We start from the raw sequence: 20,097 nt of genomic DNA on the forward strand, positions 1-20,097 counted from the left end.
TTAAAGTTGTAGGATATCGAGGGGACAACCCGATGGTGACCTTGGATTTGACCTTGAACGCGTTTTTCAAGGTCATTTGAAGGTCAACTTTGGATTTTTAAATAGGAACCCCATTCTTTTATTGCGGGAATGGAAAGAGCGGTAAATTTTACGTTCAGAATGGTATGTTCGGTTGCGGCACTGAAGGTCATCTCAATGTCCTGCAGCCAGAATGAAACCCCGCCTATGTAATTCCTCTAGCAACGCCAAATTAAAAAAAAGTGGTAGAGACCAAAGTTGTTGTATAGGGGGGGGGGGGGGAGAATTGTGACCTCGAATTTGAGCCAGTCCTACAAGGTCATTTCAAGGTCAAATTATTTTTTTTCAAACTTTACTTTTACTTTGTATCCGAGATGAAATCCCTTCTTAGATGTTCTCTGTCCAGCGGCCAAGACGCAAATGAGCCCTCGCTAGCGTCCAAACATAAGTCTCGCTATTCCCCGAATGATCCCTTCCGACGGTTAACTTGCGAATGACTCCTCTAGGTGGTCGCCACCTACCTACCCGAACTCCTGATGTGCGAAAAATAAAAATGGCTCCCGAAATAAGCCTTTTAAAATAAGTCCCGCGCTCAGTCTTGCCACCGCGACTCCGTCGAACCTTCCCCTACGACGCTTAACTCACGAATGATTTTCAAGCAGGCGCCCCGGCCCCGCGCCGTACCTGCCGCCCGAACTTTCGATTTGCAAAAATAAAAATAGCCTCCGAAAATTGTCGAAAGAGTCTCACACTCGGCCTTCCGCCAAAAATATTATTTTTTTAATTTGGCGTTGCTAGAGGAATTACATAGGCGGGGTTTCATTCTGGCTGCAGGACATTGAGATGACCTTCAGTGCCGCAACCGAACATACCATTCTGAACGTAAAATTTACCGCTCTTTCCATTCCCGCAATAAAAGAATGGGGTTCCTATTTAAAAATCCAAAGTTGACCTTCAAATGACCTTGAAAAACGCGTTCAAGGTCAAATCCAAGGTCACCATCGGGTTGCCCCTTCGATATCCTACAACTTTGGTCTCTACCATTTTTTCGATTGTGGCTGTCCCTGACGAGTTATGAGCGGTGCCCGTTTAAATTGGGTCACCCTGTATATATTATAATACTTGATGCTAAATCTCTCTGCCACTTTCTGTTTTTGAGCACATTGTCGATCCTGCAACATCATCAGGATCAACCTGCACGCATCGCAGCTGCCCTAGCAGTACCTGGGAAATCCAGAGAGGTAAGCAGGATTAATCCTATGTTCCCGTATAATTATATATTATATATTCAATTAATATTGTATTCCGCCTATTCCTAATTCAAATCACAATCTTTCCTCTAAAAACTTCCTCTTATTTACCTTTATTATTCCTCTTATTTTATAAAGTATGTTATAATTATAATTGTGCTTACAGAGCTTGCTGAAAAGAAGCAGCAGAAGACCAACACAATCTACAAGGACAAGTGGCCTTTCAACTTGCTGGAAGGAGTTCCAGCTACTGCTGAGATCTGGGCTACGCCAAGAGGTAGATTTCAACGTCTAACCAGTGAAATTGCGTGCCCACATATGTGATCAAAGGGCTTAAGCGAAACTGTCCTGTGATGATGGCTACGATTATTAGTTTCAGCATAATTTTTTAAATAGCAAAATTTCAGCTACCTAGCTGCAGCAGAAGGCACACAGCATGAAAATATAAGATTTTCAGATTTGGACTATCCGTACCAGCTACTCACTTGTAATAACACTTTCTCATGCCATTTGCTTTCTGCTGAAGCTAGGTAGTTGAAATTTTGCACAGATGATATAAAAATGATGTTGAATCTGAAAATATTACTTATTTTTACTAATTCAAGTTAATTGTAAACTTGTAAAGAGATCCATGCCCGCATATTGGTTTGGTGAGGGTAATTTCTTCACCGAGTTGTTTTAGAGGATCTCTTTGTCAAAATTACCTGTACAGCTGCATTTATATGTATTTTTTATATACAATATAAATAAATTATATTCTAATTTTAATTTTGCTTCCACAGCTTGCTGAAATAAAGAAGCTGCAGAGGACCACAACATCCAAGTTGCTGTCAGGAGTTGCAGCTACTACTGCAAGATCTGGGCTACGCCAAGAGGTAGAGTTCATCATCTGCTGATTGTGTAAACCGCCTCAAAGAATAAGCTGCGCTGATTATCGGGAAGTACGATTTTGATTTGAAATATGCATCGAATTTTAACTATGCGCAGTAGGAAGCGTTTGCAAGATTGTTCGCCTGCGTATAGAGCCGAAATATTAAGATTATATGAAAGAGCTTCCGAATATGTACCGTCGGTTCAGAATCGTTGCACCGCCATTGTAGAGCCCCCCGTCTATCGTCCGAACGAGCCGGATCTCGATGAACCCCGCCCGGCGAGCTGTCTGGATGATGGTGCGAATGATAGGGTTATTAACAGCCCGAATGAGAGTGATCGCGATGAGAGTGAGAATGAATGTGAATCGGTTTTATGCGATGGTATAGAGAGCGTACACGTTTTTGAAGATAGGCTGGCTACAGTTTTTGCGGAGCAGAACGTGACCCACACGCAGATCAGGGCTACCATGCAAGTGATAAAAACACACAGCTGTTTTTCGAGTATACACGTGGACCCGAGAACTATTTTAAAAACTCCAAACTACTCTGCCCCTATCACTCAAGTAGCTGGAGGCGAGTACCTTCATTTTGGCTTAGAGCAGGCTTTGCTAAAGTTATTGTTTTCGACTCCCCCATATTTGCGGAAAGAGCATATCCAAATAGATTTTAGTACAGACGGTGCTTCTCTTGATAAAGTAGGTAAGATCGCTTTGTGGCCGATTCAAATCAGAATAGCAAACTTTGGTAATCGTTTTGCATCAGAGATCGTCGGAGTATTTAAAGGGAACAAAAAGCCAACGAGTGCGAAAGATTTTTTCAACCGTTTAATCGAGATGTGCGTCAGGTTATTCAGAGCGGTGTAGATTTCATGGGTAAACATTTTTCCGTTGATTTGAGATGCTTTGTCGCCGATGCTCTTGCTCGTTCGTTTTCGTTAGGTCACCGTTCGCATAGTTCTAGGGCTCCGTGTTCGAGATGTTGGGTTCGCGGTCAAAATATACGTCCAGGAGTGATGGTGTATACGGGGGTCGATCATAGACCTCGTACACAAGAGGAATACCTTGAAAAATTGGATACGGATCACCATAGCGTAGGTATAGATTGCCCTCTAATCGATCTCAGTCTTCATATAAATTTGGTCAAGAGTACGGTCTTCGACTATATGCACCTCGTCTGTTTGGGTGTAATGGGGAAAATTTTTCAAGGATTAATAGATGGTAGGTTCGTCAAAACCGCTAAAATCGCTGACGCGAATCTTGTACGAATCCTCGATGATCGACTAGAGCAAGTAAAAAATTACTGCCCGCAAGATTTTGCTCGAAAACCAGTCGACATCAACCACCATGGCAAATTTAAAGCCACCGAATTGAGACAGTTGCTTCTATATACCGCTCCTGTTATCTTCAACGGTTTAGTTAATCCCGCTCTTTATTTGCATTTTCTTCTGCTTCACGCATCCATAAGAATTTTAATCAATCCTCATTTTACACCCGAATCTGTAGCTTTCGCTGAAAACTGCATCAAGCTCTTCGTTCAAACAGCCTCTGACGTGTATGGTATAGAATTTTTGTCGTACAATATTCATACTTCGTTGCATCTTGCCGATGATGTTAGGGCTTTCGGGGTGTTAGATTCTTTTTCAGCTTTTCCTTACGAAAGCAATATGTCGTATTGCCGAAAATTATGCAGGAAGCCTAGCCAGTACTTGCAACAAATTGCCAACCGTAGAGCGGAAAACTGTGGAACAGATTCTTCCAAACACATCGACGCGAATCTGATGAAATTCATCGGTGCTCATGCGAGAGGTCCTGCACCATTGATCGATGGTTCGACCGATTACGAACAATATAGAAAAGTAGTTACCGGAGACGTCCATTTCTCTTCTTCGACCAGATAGTACAGTTTATCTTCGAAACGGATTCATCGGAATAATTCAAAATATCGTCAAATCCGACGATTACTGCTATCTCGTTTTAAAAACTTTCGCAAAAATTGAAAATTTGTTTGATCGTCCTTGCTCTTCATCATTAATCGGAGTTTTTTATGCTCTGCTTTAAGTACCGAGGTAATAGTTATGGGTCTCGATCAAGTCACCGACAAATGCTTTCGGATGCCGTATTGGCCGGTAGACGCTCATACGAAAGAGGCTGCTTCCAATTTTTTTGTCGTTGTCAAAATCGTGTCGACTCATTTCGATACGGAATAATAGGATAATAGCCTAGGATATTATATCATTCTTCCCATTAGGTACCTTATTGATAATCGTCGAAATTTACTCTTTATTATTGCTTCTGACATCAAAATGTCGAAGAATACGGGAGCAATTCCAGTGTCCGCTGCACATTCCAAGATATCGGAGTTGATGCCATCCACCCCCTCAAGAAGCTTCTTCGCTCAGCCCGCTGGCCAAATGGCCGTTGCACCGCCGCCTAAACCGCACGCCAAGAAGAACAAGAAGAATAAGAAAGATAAAAAAGAGAATAATATAAAGGACAAGAAGAACAAAAATGAGAAGAAGAAGAACAAGCGCTCTAAATTAGTGCCACCACCGTCATCATCACAGCCCGAAGCATCGTTGTCGTCATCGTCGTCGTCGTGGCAAACCCACAACAACGGTTTCTCTGCGTCGCAGCCTCAACCGACTCTCAATCATAGGTTGCAGGAGCAACGAGCGTCGACATCGAAGCAACAGCAACCACCGAAGCAAGGATTGTCGACACGCCCGCAGATGATGGATTTTCGTCGACCGAATGCTGTAGGAATTGCAGCATCTTCCTCGACAGCTTCTCTCACCGCCTCCGAAACTGCGCAAATGGCCAAGATTTTAGCCACAAAAATCGATAATTTGGACAAAAATTACAAGTATATTTTGCGCCATACTACTTAAAAATAATTATTCTGATTGACATATTTATCATATTAATTGAATTTTATTTATTTACAGATCAGTGGACCAAAGACTCGTCAAGCTGGAGGAATTAATGCAGTATTTTGAACACATTTTATTTCTATCCCAAGTATTTTAAGAGCTTTCAACACCCTAATATTTCCTTTTTTTTCAGTTCCGTGCACGAAATGGTAAAAGGAATTACCAACAGGCAGAAGCCAAAGGTGGCAGTTCGTCCTGAATATCTGCCTTTTAAAACTTCGGCCGATATCGTCGCATTTGATTTTGCTGGTGATGAGGCGTACGACAAACTTGTGAGTATCGGCATTTTTTATCGGTATAAATTAATTTCTTATACTTCTTTTTAAATTTGAAAACTTTTTTTAGGTAAATTATCTGATCAGCCTAGGTGGTGCTAATTACATCGACTCAGCGGCCAGATATCTGAAGGAGTGCGTCAAGGTAGACGAGGACATTTTTCGACATGTCACTTGGAGTTCCTCCAAAAGAGATGGTGTTCTGGCCTTGAAGGAAAGCAAGTTTGCCAAGGCTTGCAGGGGTACGTTCAATGTTTTTATTTAATTATTAATTTTATCTTAAAATTAAATTATTTTTTTTTCAGTGGCAATGCCGGCCGATAAGAAGACCTTACTCGCGCCACAGGACGACGATTTTACCATTGCCGTGACAAGAGCATTAAAAAGCGCCAAGGAAGGCTTTCGTCGCAAGATGAAGAGGCCTGCACAAAACCCTGCTCCTTGAGATCAGCCAGAAGTTCAGCGTCAACGTCTCGAAGAACAGCAACAACGAGAAGAGGCCAACGACCGTGATGATGGCGAGGGCAACGGCGCTAATGCCAAGGACAACGGCGCTAATGCTGAAGTCAACGGCGCTAATGCCGAGGACAACGGCGCTAATGCCGAGGACAACAATGGCCAACAGGACAACGATGGCAGCGGCGACGAGAGCGACAACAGGAGCAGCGACGACAGCAGCACAGACGACAACAGCAGCGGCACCGAGGACGACAACCATGGACGAGACTCCGACAGCGATGCCACCGATATATTTGGATAAACTTAGTGAACTTTTTTACGTTCTCTGACATTTTAGTTCAAAATTATGTTTATTTTTGTTTATTTATATTTAATCTAAATAGAAAAAATGTCAGGGGGCGTACACGGAGGGGCTGCCTCTCATGTGGATGAGTCTCACGGAGAGAGGCGAGGTCGGGGCCTCTCTCACCACCCCCCTTTAAAAACTCTTATTATTCATTCTTTCTCACTGACTCGCTCACTCACTCACTCTCTCATTAACTTATTTCTTATTCTATTTAACAAATGTATTTCTTTTCAGCTAAAAAGTACACATGTTGCCTTTTATAATACATTGTTTTAGTTTTTTTTTGTAAACATGTGAACTTTTTTACGTTCTCTGTAATTTTAGAAAAAATGTCAGGGGCCGTACGTGGAAGGGCTGCCGCTCATGTGGATGAACCTCACGGAGAGCGGCGAGGTCGAGGCCTCTCTCACCATCCCCCTTAAAAATCATTATAATTCAATTTACTCAATATTATAATACTCGTGCTAATTATCTCTGCGTTTTTCTGTTTTTGAGCACATCGTCGATCCTGCAACATCATCAGGATCAACCTGCAAGCATGTCAGCCCTTGCAGTACCTGGGAAATCCAGATAGTGGGTAAGCAGCATTAATCCTATGTTCCTATATAACTATATTATAATATTTAATAAATAATGTATTCTGCCTATTCCCAATTCAAATCACAATCTTTCCTCTAAACATTTCCACTTAATACCTTTATTATTCCTATTATTTTATCGAGCATTTACTAATTTAATAATTGTGCTTAAACAGATTGCTGTAAAGAAGCTGCAGAGGATCTAAATCTATCTGTATGGATAGCAGGTGGCCTTCCATCTTGCTGCCCGGAGTTCGAGATACTACTGAGATCTGTCAAATCCCTAGCGGCAGCAGAACTTACTACCCTTTAAAGACACTTTCTCATGCCATTTGTTTTCTGTCGAAGCTAGGTAGTTCAAATTTTGCACATATACGGAGAGATGCGAGGTCGGGGCCTTTCTCTCCACCCCCCTTATACAAGCCTCACATTGTTTATTAATAGAATTTCTTTTTCAGCAGCAAATCTAGCCACAACATCAAGAGCTGGCCGGAGCACCGAGAGAAGCAGTACCAGCAGCAGCTGTTTTTTCACCTCGCAGATGGAAGATTTACCCCAGGAGTCCATCAACGAAGAAGAGAAAATTTTTGCGTTGCTGCTTGTGACAATATAATAATAGATATAGCGATAGATTTATTATCTTTGTATTGTACAGATTTATGTTTTTAATAATTACGAAATTTTCGATGTTTTGTAAAATAGTGTTAAATCTTTATTAAATTTGTTATTGTAAATATTGCACTGTTAAATGTTATTGTATTAATAATTATAAGTATTTTAATAAATTTATAATAAAATTATTTGTTTACAAGTCATTTATATTGGAGGCTCATATCCTCCAATAAATGCGGGCAGGCGCGTTTCCGGGAATTTCGGGAAATGCCTGCAACAAGCGGGCACGGAATCCCAAAAATGCCGGAAAATGTCCGCACAATACCACCACAAACCCCCGTATATTGCCTGCACACGATCGGCACGCGTGTCAATTAAAAGCAAATTTTTTTCAGAATGCAAGCACGATGCCGCCAAATACTCGCCACAGTGCCCGCAAAAGGCTTTCACGCATGCAGCATTTCAAAACACGCCTGCCGTCAAAATGCTCTTGCACATGCTCGTCATATGACCGGTATCTGCACAGGTACCTGGCAGTCACGCGTGACAGCGTTTTGGAGCACGCTGGACGGTACCGTGACCGCACGGTGTCCGCACAATGTTTTCGGGGTTATGAGCTATATGTACTTATACTGCATTATCCATGAACAAGTACTATGATTAAATAAAAATTTTAAAATATTTGTTTTCCAGAGATTTAAAAACTGCATTTGATGTAAAGTGGAATGATTTAAATTAAATAATGCAATGATTGCGTCGAATAAGTAATAGTACAATATTTTAACAATGATTTTGAGGTTAGTTTAAACTTGAAATTTATATATTATTCATACGCTTTATAATATAAAAAATATTGATAGGAAACATTCTTTCTGACATAAATATACAATTAAAAACGAATTTAGTATGTTCCTAAATTGGATTACTTGCAAAATTTCGGATTATAATTCAACTTACCTTGCGACGTGTTTAGCGAACCACGACTCGCATCAAAAAGAAGGAATGTGGCGGCTTGACGAACTTTGGTATGTATACATGCAGACATAGTATGTCTGCATACGTTGGTACGCACGCGCACACACACTGTGTGTGTGTGTATGCCGATGTCCCCACTGGGCTACTTCCGTAAAAATGTCGGCATTTTGCGGTCACGCCGTGTTGGCACTCATGGCAGCATTATGACGATATTTTGAGGAGCTACGGCATTGTGCCTTCGATCCGTGTTCAAAATTTATTAACATTTGGCGCTGTCAAAGTGCTAGCAGAATGCCTGCTGGGAGTGCTGGAAAATTGTGCTGGAAAGTCCCGCAGTATGCTGGCTTTGTTGGCTGCGAAACTTAGACAATTTTCAGCCGCACAATTAACAAAATAAGGCTTTTCAATGTATTATATTTTAAGGCTGTTGATTTTGTTAATTTGGGCTATTATTTATCCACCGGACTTTGTTCCTTGTCAATTTTCACTAATCATATTATTATGACTACTCTTTCATGACTACCAAATTTATAGCAGCCTGACAGTTTCGCTCCTTACACGAAATAAGCGGCGAATATCAATGTTGTTAAATGCGTTAATAATAATTTTGGTGATTGTTTATTACAATAACTTGCAACTTTATTAACATCAACAGCTGCTCGCAGTATATAAGGACACAATTAGCTATGACTTGTAATAAGTGTTCGTGGTCGAGTGGTAAAGTGCCAGCCTGCTAACTGAAAGGGTCAGGGTTCGATCCCCGTTAGGGTTTTAATTTATTTTTTTTTTCGTTAATTTAAGTGCCGGCACGATGCTTGCACCTCGTGCCGTCATTGTGCTCAGCACAATGCCGTCATTTCCGTATCCCGGAGCAGGGGTACCTGGACGTCACGCGTGGTCCATTCCGTGCAGTCTCAGTGCCGTCATTCGGCCGACATCATTATATCGGGGGGGGGGGGCGGGGTAGGGTATGGATTAAAAGTATATGATCAAGTGGCGCGGTAGCGCCACGAAGGCGAGTTTGAAAAGCAGACAAACCTGCGGTGCCACAACACTATTTACTTCTATATTGGCTTCTCGAATTTTCAAAAATTATATTTTAAATTTTCAGAATTATAAAATACAAATATTAACATTATTGTATATTTTCTTTTGGCGTATAATCATATGTTGTATCCTTAACTATCATTTCTAATCGATATATTGGCAAGAAAGCAGCTTTTTCATAATAAATAGTCATTATAACTTACGCGCCCTTGTATATTTTATTTGTTATTACTCAATTACTATTAGTGTGTTTTAATAAAATAAACTCATTGTAATTAATTAATAATAAATAAAGCATACAAGGACGTGTTAGATAATATATAATGACTATTTGATTGTACTAAAGTGATCGACATCAAAGATCAGGATGGCTCGGTGGTAAAAGGATTGCTTCATAATCTTGAGGTTCTGGGTTCAAATCTCCATAAATCGGGATTTTTTTCAATGTAATATTTATGTAAAAATAAATTCTCGATGCAACTTACAAATCAGCAGTACAAAGAAAGATAATTAATAAGTATCAAGTAGGGGTAAAATAATTATTTATTTTTATGAGAATTTACGATATAACATATGACAATCATATGATTCTCATATGAGGATTCGGTCGAAAGTATCATATGATTATCATATGAGCACTCATATGATTGTTCATATGATAATTATATGAACACTCATATGATTATCATATGATTATTTTCAGCCGGGTACTATACTTGTTGATAATGAAAATATGAAATGCAATAAAAACGATTAATCATTATTAATTGTACAAAAACATTATATTTTCAATTTTTAATAATAAATGTATTGTTATTTATAGTTTTATCGCTCGATGCGTGACAGTGCAAAATAAAGTCGAAAGAAAAATTTGGAATTTGTTGTGTCGTATACAAATCATAAATATAAGCCTGATAATGATCGTCGAAATAACAATTTTGTATTTTATTACATTCGTTTTGTGAGTTTTCTTTATTTTCGTTACAAACTATAACTAAGATTTTGTAGAAAATAGGTTCATCTTCATCGAAATCAACAAGTATTGGAAATTCTTTAATAACTCTCCCTAAATGAATTATTTTTTTAACTTAATTAATTTTGCATGACAGTTTTTTTTAACCATTCTATAAAAGTTGCGCATGGAACTTCAGCATAAATTAGTCTATGATTTAATTTTAATTGATGGCGTATCGCTATAGTCGTACTAATATTGACTCTTGCCGACACTAAATTTGATATGATTTTGCCATCTCTGTGTTTGCTTTCAAAACGTATCAAACTAATCTTCCAAAGAGGACCAAGCTCTTGCATACGTACTAATAGTGAGATAAAAAGTGATGCTTTGGTCTTCCTTTTCCAGGAAATAGTTCGTAAAAGTTAAATAAATAATTCTCTACCAATACTTTTAGATAATAACATTCTTTTGCCAAAAAGGCAGTCACGGTTACAAAATTTACAACTTTTTTTAATATTATTACTAATTTCCAGATTTCGTCTTCTTCTGGAACAAGATCTCCAATCATCATAGTTACATGTTTCATACAACAAAGAGTCTCAGCTGATGAAAATCATAAATTACCTTTTTTTATATTATCATTTGAAATAAGCTGAGGTTTACTTCTTTCATCATCTACACCATAACTATAACTTAAAATCCGAGATTTTAATTTAGCGTCATTAAAATATTTATTCTCAAACATAAAATAATTCAAAAAATTGCCATGTCATATTGACATACACCTTCCAGTAAATCGTGCATAGCATCTAGTGCACAATTTCCTGTAATAAGAAAGTTTTTAAATTTATTGAAAATATATGGCTCTTTTATACCTGATACTTTTTCATTAATACATTTTTGTATCACGCCCATAATTTTATTTTTATTGCAATTATCATCTGTCTAACTATAAGCTAAAATATCACGATGAGTTTTACATAAGCGGCATGGATAATATGCGCGAAAACTTTGAACAAAACCACAAATCTGGTTTACAATACCAAGGTTATCGCCGATAATCAGAGCGAGAGCAAAATAAATTCTTATTTTCTTTTCATTATACCTGATCTCTATAACTGTGGTTTGTAGATGACGTAATTCTTCAACTATTTTAGTAAATATCAATATATTTCCATAAACTTCTTTGTCAATAGTATTTAATAATGTGAATAAAAAAATATTTTGAAAATTCGACTGATACTCTGGTGGTAAAGCAGGAGCAGTAATATACATCGCACTGCATTTTGAAACACCAGCATGAGAACCGAGAGCATCGTTGATTTTATAGTCATCAAACGATAATATTACTAGAAATACAATCTTATTTTATAGTACAGTGTGGCTAAAATCCGCTGTTGAGTCACGCCTATCTGTGACTAAAGTAGTCCTTTTTTGCACCGTGTTTATCACACTCGCTACGCTCGTGCGCTAACCTCATGGTACACATACGGACGACTTTAGTCACGAATAGGCGAGACTTTAGCAGTCTGTGCTATAAAATTTTATACGGTACTCTTGACTTAAATGGTCCAGTTTTACACGGCGCTTAGCTCCCACGCTACGCTCGGGTGCTAACTGCGCCGTGTAAAAAAGAACCATTTAAGTCACACGTATCGTAATATACTATTATAGCACTGTGTGACCTAAACCCGCACTTAGGTCACGCTTATCCGTGACCCACGGTGTAAGATAAAGAAGTGAACTGACTGCCCCCCACTCTTTGTGACAGTTATTGAATCCCTTCGCATCGGCTCCGTGTGGCGGTGCCACAGAAACAGTGGACTAGATTATACACACCTACAGTCAGCGCTTGAACACGTGCGTTTGTGTGAGTGCGCTACTCGCCGACGCCCGACGGGGTCAGCCTTGCTTGTGTGTGTGGATACACTACAGTTTCTGTCGCGCGTGTTGGCGTTGATGCAATTTGGGAAATACAAATCTTCCATAAATTCATTTGCTATGACTTGAAATTGTTGACGTGAAGGATATTGGAGGAATAGTGGCATGAGTACTTCGCATAAAACAGTGCATACTTCTGGTATCACTTGTTTGACAGTAGACAATCCAATATTATAAAACCATTCGTGCTTTCGAATTGAATCACCATGTGCCAAATAGCTAAAAGAAACATATTTTATATTTTTATGTTAAAAATAATCACATAAGGAAAAATTTATTGGAGAAATTATTTTGTTTACCTACTTTAAAATTAAAGAAAATCTCAGCTCAGGTGGCAAAGCTGGTCTTATACTTCTTTTGACCAATCTTTCTCTAACAAGATCATACACATACATGTATGTCTGTACATTCATCCTGGTGAAATTTATAAACTGCTCCTCATCATGAAGTTGAAAATACTGGAATGTCATTGCGTAACCACCATATCCTGTCAGATAGTTTTGTCGGATCAGTGGTTTGCTCCACCATCTCCTGAACTTCTTTCTCCTTCGAGAAAGGTATTGCTTTAATACAATCAGCTGCTGACTTAACTCAACTAGTAGTACTCCGATTTCCACATAATTTTCATTATTCATTTCTTGAATACAATGTAATTATTAAAAATTAGATCCCATGTTAAATCAATTAATATGCTTATACTACAGTATGTCTACGATCAAGCGTACAGATACTTAAATTGGTGATTTTAGCAAAATTAGCGGGGGTGCAAACAAATCTTTTTTAGTGAAAAGTTAGAGTAAACTTAGCTCTAGCTTCTGTCGTTTGCTCCGTTCGATAGGATTTATCAGTAAAAAAATTGTCCGAGGCTAAAAATAATAAGAGCAAAAAAAAGTATGGCAGGATGTTTTTTACCCTTCCATCGCATAGGCCGTGGCCAATAATGCTTAAAACCACCAAAAAACATTATCGTTAGATGTAGATTTTATTTTTTAATAATTAACGAAATAAATTTTGTAAGATGTGAATTAGTTCGCGAGAGCTAGACATGGCGACCACAGCGGAACGCGGAACAGGGCGGACCGAAGCAAGACGGTACTACACCGGTTTGTTATTGTTATGACTCAAGGTTAGTTCGTCTGCTAGAGGTGTCCCTGTCACAACGCTCGACTCCGAAATCCGAGCACAGTTTTTCGCGAAACGTCGGTAGATCGCTAAAGAAGCGATCTCGGAGCTTTTGCGAAAGAGTGCTCATTGAAATTTGATTTTTCGGAGCTCGTAAATCTATCAGCAGCGGTGCTTTTCCTTTTCAATAAAAATCCAAGCCCAGTCTCAGAATTTAAAAAAAACATAGTGCTCTGAATTTTGGAGAGGTATCGAGTTAGTTTGAGATCTTGAATGTCAGGCGTCCTTGGCCTGACTTGAACGTTCCTTTTTAAACGTCATCAACAATTCTCTGGGTTTGAGAGCAAAATCTGCCGAATAATTGAGTGTGTATGCTAAGTTTGTATTGTAAAAGAATTTTAAAGCATTATTTTCATTAGTGCTTTAGAAAAAAAATTACTTGATTGTTAATTTTTAGATATAAGTTACAATTTTCAGAACCATAATCTAGTAAGCGGCCAGTTTGAACGGCAATTAGGACAATTTAAACGCGTGCTCATTGTGCAAATAAAAAGTATAATCCATACAAATTCTTTACGTGACAGATCGTGTAAGAAATTTATTCGGGCTGCTGGTCAACTTGCCAACCTCTCCTACATCCTGCTGCGAATCCTTTTCCATCGGCGCGATCCCATACTACTCCTACTCAGTGAATTTGCTCTCTACCTTCTAATCAGCTTGTTTTTGACGAAGTGAGTTGTTTCATTTTAAATTTTCAATATTTTTTAAGTATCAAACGAATTGCAACGAGTGTTCAAAGACACCCGTTTGTGTATGATTTACTCCTTCATCTCAACCTCTTAATTAACATGCAGTCGTCAATACAGAAGATGAATACGCAAGATCCGTTACATAGCCCAGTACCGAAGTGGCCAACAAGGTTGAACTCAGCGACTTTGCAGATACCGTAACCAAAGGTTGCTGTTCAATAATTTAACGCGAAGATGCAAACGTCTGCTCAAGCCACAGCTAGCCATCGCAACTAAATGCTGCAGAAGTTTTTTACAAGCATCATTATAGGAAACGATAATGATGTTCGAGATGATCAGTTGGCTACACCCGGACGTAAGAAAATCGGTACGGGGAGACGCAGCTCATGTTAAACTGCTATAAAAGCAAATTTCTAGTTCGTCAGCTAACACCTGCAAAGCTCTAGCAGACTTGCAATACGACAAAGACAAACGCACACTCACACTTGAGCAAAAAATTCATGCGTAATTGGCATAGCTATAACACTGTCAGTCATAAATCGATGAACTTTTCATTTAACTTGATCCTGTAAGTGATTTATAATGAAAATAAAATTTGTAATAAAGAATGAATGTTTTATAATGAATGTAGAGGTCAGCCAGGTAAGACCCATACAATTTGAATTTAATTCTTCATCCATAAAATTATAAAATTAATTTTTTGTAGCTCTAAAACCTGCCAAAAGTAGCACTACCCGTATTTTATTAAAATCCGAGAATAGTTGTTCAGAACTTGTTATTTGGTCAGGAGTGCTGCTTTTCTTTGTTTATAAAAATCCAAGCACAGTTTCTAGCGGAATATCGATAAATCACTCGAGCAGCGATCTCTGAGCTTTCGCGAATGAGTGCGTATTAAAAATTGTTTATTTGGAGCTTGTAAATCAGTCAGCAGTGCTGCTTTTTCTTTGTTTATAAAAATCCAAGCATAGTTTCTAGCAAAATGTCGATAGATCACTCGAGCAGCGATCTCTGAGCTTTCGCGAATGAGTGCGTATTAAAAATTGATTATTTGGAGCTTGTAAATCAGTCAGCAGTGCTGCTTTTTCTTTGTATATAAAAATCCAAGCACAGTTTTTAGCGAAATGTCGATAGATCGCTTAAGCAGCGATCTCTGAGCTTTCGCGAATGAGTGCGTATTAAAAATTGATTATTTGGAGTTTGTAAATCAGTCAACAGTGCTGCTTTTTCTTTGTTTATAAAAATCCAAGCACAGATTCTAGCGAAATGTCGATAGATCACTCGAGCAGCGATCTTGGAGCTTTCGCGGAAAAGTGCGCATTGAAAATTGATTGTTCAGAACTTGTTATTTGGTCAGGAGTACTGCTTTCTTCGTTTATAAAAATCCAAGCACAGTTTCTAGCAAAATGTCGATAGATCACTCGAGCAGCGATCTCTGAGCTTTCGCGAATGAGTGCGCATTAAAAATTGATTATTTGGAGCTTGTAAATCAGTCAGCAGCGCTGCTTTTTCTTTGTTTATAAAAATCCAAGCCCAGTTTCTAGCGAAATGTCGATAGATCACTCGAGCAGCGATTTCGGAGCTTTCGCGAAAGTGTGCACATTGAAAATTCATTTTTCAGAACTTGTAAATCGGTCAGCAGCGGCGCAACCCGTTGTTCATGTAAATCGGAGCACAGCTTCTCGTGAAACGTCCGTAGATTGCTGGAGCTTCTCTCTTGGAGCTTTTGCGAAATCGTGCGCATCAAAAATGATTTTTTTAGAGTTGTCTAAGCGATCAAAAGCGTTGCTTTTCCTATGTTAATGAAATCAGTGCCCATTTTATAGCGAAACTTCTGTAGATTACTGGAGCAGCGCTCGCGGAGTTTTCGCTAAAGTGTATGCGTCACGAATCGATTTTTGAGTGCTCAACAATCACCAGGAGCAGTGTTTCCCTTTCGTTTATATAAATCCATTCCTAGTTTGTTGCAAAAAGTCTGTATATCGCTGGAGCAGTGCTCTCAGAGCTCTCGTGAGAGTGTGCGCATTTATATTTAATATTTTAGAACTTGTTAATCGGTTAGAAGCGGCGCTACTCGTTGTTCATTAAAATTCGAGAACAGTTTCACGCGTAATGTCAGTCGATCGCTGGAGCTGCTGTCTCGGAGCTTTTGCGAGAATATTCGCGTAAAAATCGATTTTTGAGAGTTTGAAAATTCGCTAGAAGTGGCGCTATTCCTGTCTTATCGATATCTGACTATTGTTTGAGATGAGCAGATGACGCGGCGCTTAGATTATCCTGGGGAATGCTTACGAGGCCGGAAGCCGTTGTTGGAGTGTGGTCATCGCAAAGTCTTTGGCGCATTGTTTATGCTTGAGGGGATTTATATGAGAAGCAGAAGAACTCGCCGGCTACTAGTATTTCTGACGTCTGAAGCACCTTTTCCGCTGAGTGGAGATTGTCTAGCTTCTGCATTGGCAGGGCATGTGTCGTAAGTCGCTTCTCATCCTAAAGATACTTTTCTTTCCACTGCGCGACGGCCAACATGCCTAGAAAATCTGCTGAGCAAACGCTGCGTCTGATAGGACCGTCGGCACGTGTCTTGATAGCCCTGGCGAGAGGTCGGACAATTACTCTCGAGCCAACTGTCGTGTTGCACGGGTGTCAGGTCGCTTATTGAGAAGTTTTTTCTATCTTTGGGTAAACCGAAGCTTGCAGTCTTGGCCCAGAACTTGGCGATATTCGCGGCGCTGCCGCTTTTTTCAGAGACTCTGCGTTTTGGCGTAAACCTTCTTAACGAGCTTGCAAGTTTGCCCTGCTGCGATTGACTTAAGATCCAGCACTTGGAGGAAACTCTTACTTGTATCTTTGTTCCCGGCTTGTCCTATAAACAAATAGGATACGTATTTTAAACCGCAGCCTATCGGTCTTAAACGCGGCCGTTCTAATGTTTTTTCCACTGTTGAACTGCGGCGCAGGAACACAAATACTGCAATCAAAGTTGCGTAACTGAGCGAAGTAAGCATTATTAAATTCAATAAATATGCTTACAGTAGATTAATTGCACTTCTGTTTCTAGAGTGGAATGTAGCTTATAACATTTGACAGTAACGTTCGAGTATGTCGATTGCTAAAAGTCTCGTCATGGTAACATATGAAACTTTCATATGCATCGAAAAAAAACGCCACTTTCAACGCGACATTGCAAGCAGTGAGATACGGAGATAAAAATGGAGTCAGCAAGTGAAAATCAAGAAATTCCAATGCTGTTGCTGATCGACACAATTAACCAGATGATTACCGACGAGCAGGCCGCAGGGCACATGAATACCGGCGACAAAATTTATGTGTTCGTCCAAACCTCGGAGGAGTTATCTAGGACGGTGGGAAAAACTATCACCTGTAAGTAGAATGAAATTTATTTACCGCGGATGCGCCCTTTTATAATTTAAAGTTTGTTTTACGTACACGAAAACATACGCTCAATAATGCTAATAATTCGCTCTCTTTTGCTCTCTGAATTGTTTTCCTAACCTAGCTTGTTCACATTTTCCGACACCCTTGCACGACCGCTAATGCGGAGACAGAGGGCTCGCTTTTTATGCAAAGCTCCAGCGGGCAATAATTCATGCATTTTGCAATAATATTTTTTAAACTTTCAGTTCACCAAGTAATCGACAGTTACAACCGTTACCGGGAGAAGTTTGACGCGGTGAACGCGAAGGTTAAATACCTTAAGAAAGGTGCGAGCCAATTGACTTTAGACGAGATTGGGATTTACAAAATATTCAAGAAAACTAAATACTATTTATGAGGCAAAGATATATTTTTGATTGTATAATTCTATTTGATTATTATAAAGTATGATTTTGAATAAAATAAATTAAACTTTTGCAGGGAAACCGGCGCACGAGGTACTTCTCTACTTCTTGGTGCTTCAATGGTGATTTTCTGCATATCAATTATTCGGTTTTGCATCCCCTTTTTTGCTTCATGAAGTAAAACGTCACAATGATTTATAAATAAAATGTTTTCACGAAAGTGTGCGCATCAGAACTTGATTTTTTAGAGTCTGTAAAGCGGTTAGGTGCGTTGATTTTGTTTTGTTGATAATGCGAGCCCACTTTATAGCGAAACGTTAGTAGATCGCTGGAGCAACGCTCTCGGAGCTTTCGCAAAAGTGTGCGAATCAAAATTTTTTTCTCAGAGTTTGTAAAGCGGTCGGGACCGGCGCTTTCTCTTTGTTATCAAACAACCGAGCCCAGTTTCTAGCGAAGCGACCGTAGATTGCTGGAGCAGCGCTATCGGAGCTTTCGCGAAAGTGTGCGCAATAAAAATTGTTTTCTCAGAGTTTGTAAAGCGGTCAGGAGCGGTCCTTTCCCTTTGTTATTAAACATCCGACTCTGGTTTCTAGCGAAGCGTCCGTAGATTGCTGGACCAGCGCTCTCGGAGCTTTCGCGAAAATGTGCGCATCAAAACTTGATTTTTTAGAGTCTGCAAAACGGTTAGGTACGGTGCTTTTGCTTTGTTAATAAAAATGCGAGCCCAGTTTATAGCGAAACGTTAGTAGATCGCTGGAGCAGCGCTCTCGGAGCACTCGCGAGAGTGTGCGCATCAAGAATCGATTATTTAGAGCTCGTGAATAAACATCCGAGCCCAGTTTCTAGCGAAGCGTCCGCAGTTCGCTGGAGCACCGCTCTAGGAGCTTTTGCAAGGCATCTTTTTTAAAAATTGTTCCTTTAGAGCTCGCAAATCGACAAAAGCGGTGCTACGCCTTGTTCAATAAAGCCCGAGCACAGATTCTTGCGAATCGTTGGTAGATCGCTAGAGAAGCGCTCTTGATGCTTTCGCAAGGCAGCTCACGAATTAGCTGAAGCGGCGCTTACCCCTCGTTTATCAAAGCTCGAGCACAGTATCTTGTGAAATGTCAGTAGATCGCTGAAGCAGTTGTCTCGGAGCTTTCGCAAGAAAATTCTTGTTAAAAATCGATTCTTCAGAGCTTGAAAATCTGTCATAAGTGTCGCTATTAGCATGTCGGAGTCTAAAGCACCTTTGCCACTGAGTGCAAGATTGTTTACCTGCTGCACCAACAGGGCATATGCCAACTTTCGTGCTACACGTACGTCGGATCGCTTATTGACAAGTTCTTCCTGTCTACAGATGAACCAGAGCTTGCAGCCGCTGCCAGAAACTTAGCGGTACTCGCAACACCTTCGCTCTTCTCTGAAGAAGTCTCTTTCAAGGTAAGCTATCTCATAGAGCTTGCAAGCTTGCCCTTCACGTTTGACTCGAGATTGAGAGCTTGGAGGAAATTTTTCCTGGGAGCTGCGAGAAGAGCTACTAAAGACGGCGGTGAGCGCTTTGGTCGAGGCTCCTGGATTACCGGTCCTATTGTTCCAAAATCACGTTTTCGACGGGCAACGTCAGCAAGAAAGACTTGCTCCCAAAATTATCTTTGGCAATTAGCAATATTCACAACTTCGCCGTGAACACTAGCACATTTGACGTCTTCGCCGCAGAGTAGTACGTGAAATGGGCTAATTAATCTAAAATATAAAAAAGGAACAGTATGTACAATTTTATTGAAGATCTATGGACGTTCGAATATGTCGGACTTTTTGTTTCTTTTTGTTTAGTTGGTTTCTAGATAAATATATAGTCATGTGCTCCCTGATTTGACGTTTTTGCAACGCGTATCTTGCTAATGTGCTATCATTTTCGCAAATGTGAATTGTTTAAATTTATGTAAATAGTGTAAATAGTAATACTAATTGATGTAACTTGTGTAAGAAAGAGAGCTGAAAACGTGATTTATTATGAATCGTGATCAGATTCACACGGCGATGTTCCGGTGCCTCTGTGCGCAAAATAATAACGTTTTGAATGCTAGCCGGATGTTCTTGGAACAATATCCACATGTTCAGCCTCAACCATCTCGAACTTCGTACTACAGGTAGGTTAATAATTCTTATTAAGGAAATAGCTAAAAAATA

The 20,097-nt window shown here is 39.6% G+C and overlaps 3 protein-coding genes across 14 annotated transcripts in view; 2 read left to right on the plus strand and 1 right to left on the minus strand.

Annotated features, from left to right (window-relative positions):
* The window catches only part of LOC100115274, a 106,946-nt gene that overhangs the window by 45,745 nt on the left and 41,104 nt on the right, over positions 1 to 20,097 (minus strand). The window lies entirely within an intron of this gene.
* LOC103316011 lies at positions 1,055 to 12,470 on the plus strand. Of its 6 annotated transcripts, XM_032602032.1 has the most exons (9): positions 1,055 to 1,545; positions 2,051 to 2,143; positions 4,452 to 5,002; positions 5,085 to 5,126; positions 5,203 to 5,341; positions 5,415 to 5,586; positions 5,650 to 6,726; positions 6,904 to 7,079; positions 7,186 to 12,470. In XM_032602032.1, the coding sequence occupies exons 3-7, from the start codon at positions 4,503 to 4,505 to the stop codon at positions 5,787 to 5,789; spliced, it is 993 nt and encodes a 330-aa protein (XP_032457923.1). In that variant the 5' UTR covers positions 1,055 to 1,545; positions 2,051 to 2,143; positions 4,452 to 4,502; the 3' UTR covers positions 5,790 to 6,726; positions 6,904 to 7,079; positions 7,186 to 12,470. The 6 variants fall into 6 exon arrangements, with proteins under 6 accessions (XP_032457923.1, XP_032457922.1, XP_031785864.1 ...); XM_031930004.2 differs by lacking the exon at positions 1,055 to 1,545 and having other exon boundaries at positions 2,051 to 5,002; positions 6,904 to 7,116; XM_031930003.2 differs by lacking the exon at positions 1,055 to 1,545 and having other exon boundaries at positions 2,051 to 5,002; positions 6,904 to 7,116; positions 7,189 to 12,470.
* LOC116417325 lies at positions 16,404 to 18,145 on the plus strand. The gene is made up of 2 exons (XM_031930030.2): positions 16,404 to 17,506; positions 17,767 to 18,145. Exons 1-2 carry the CDS (start codon positions 17,335 to 17,337, stop codon positions 17,916 to 17,918), a joined length of 324 nt encoding a protein of 107 aa, XP_031785890.1. The 5' UTR covers positions 16,404 to 17,334; the 3' UTR covers positions 17,919 to 18,145.

This window comes from Nasonia vitripennis (genome assembly GCF_009193385.2).
Source record: "Nasonia vitripennis strain AsymCx chromosome 4 unlocalized genomic scaffold, Nvit_psr_1.1 chr4_random0007, whole genome shotgun sequence".
In the NCBI taxonomy this organism is placed as follows: domain Eukaryota; kingdom Metazoa; phylum Arthropoda; class Insecta; order Hymenoptera; family Pteromalidae; genus Nasonia; species Nasonia vitripennis.

What these genes read in the sequence shown, in the direction of transcription:
- LOC116417325 (XM_031930030.2), top strand. Translation starts at nt 17,335, where the DNA reads ATGGAGTCAGCAAGTGAAAATCAAGAAATTCCAATGCTGTTGCTGATC. An exon ending in GGTGGGAAAAACTATCACCT is followed by an intron (nt 17,507 to 17,766) that starts GTAAGTAGAATG and finishes TTAAACTTTCAG; the next exon opens with TTCACCAAGTAATCGACAGT.
- LOC103316011 (XM_031930004.2), top strand. Translation starts at nt 4,443, where the DNA reads ATGTCGAAGAATACGGGAGCAATTCCAGTGTCCGCTGCACATTCCAAG. An exon ending in AATTTGGACAAAAATTACAA is followed by an intron (nt 5,003 to 5,084) that starts GTATATTTTGCG and finishes ATTTATTTACAG; the next exon opens with ATCAGTGGACCAAAGACTCG. An exon ending in AAGCTGGAGGAATTAATGCA is followed by an intron (nt 5,127 to 5,202) that starts GTATTTTGAACA and finishes CTTTTTTTTCAG; the next exon opens with TTCCGTGCACGAAATGGTAA.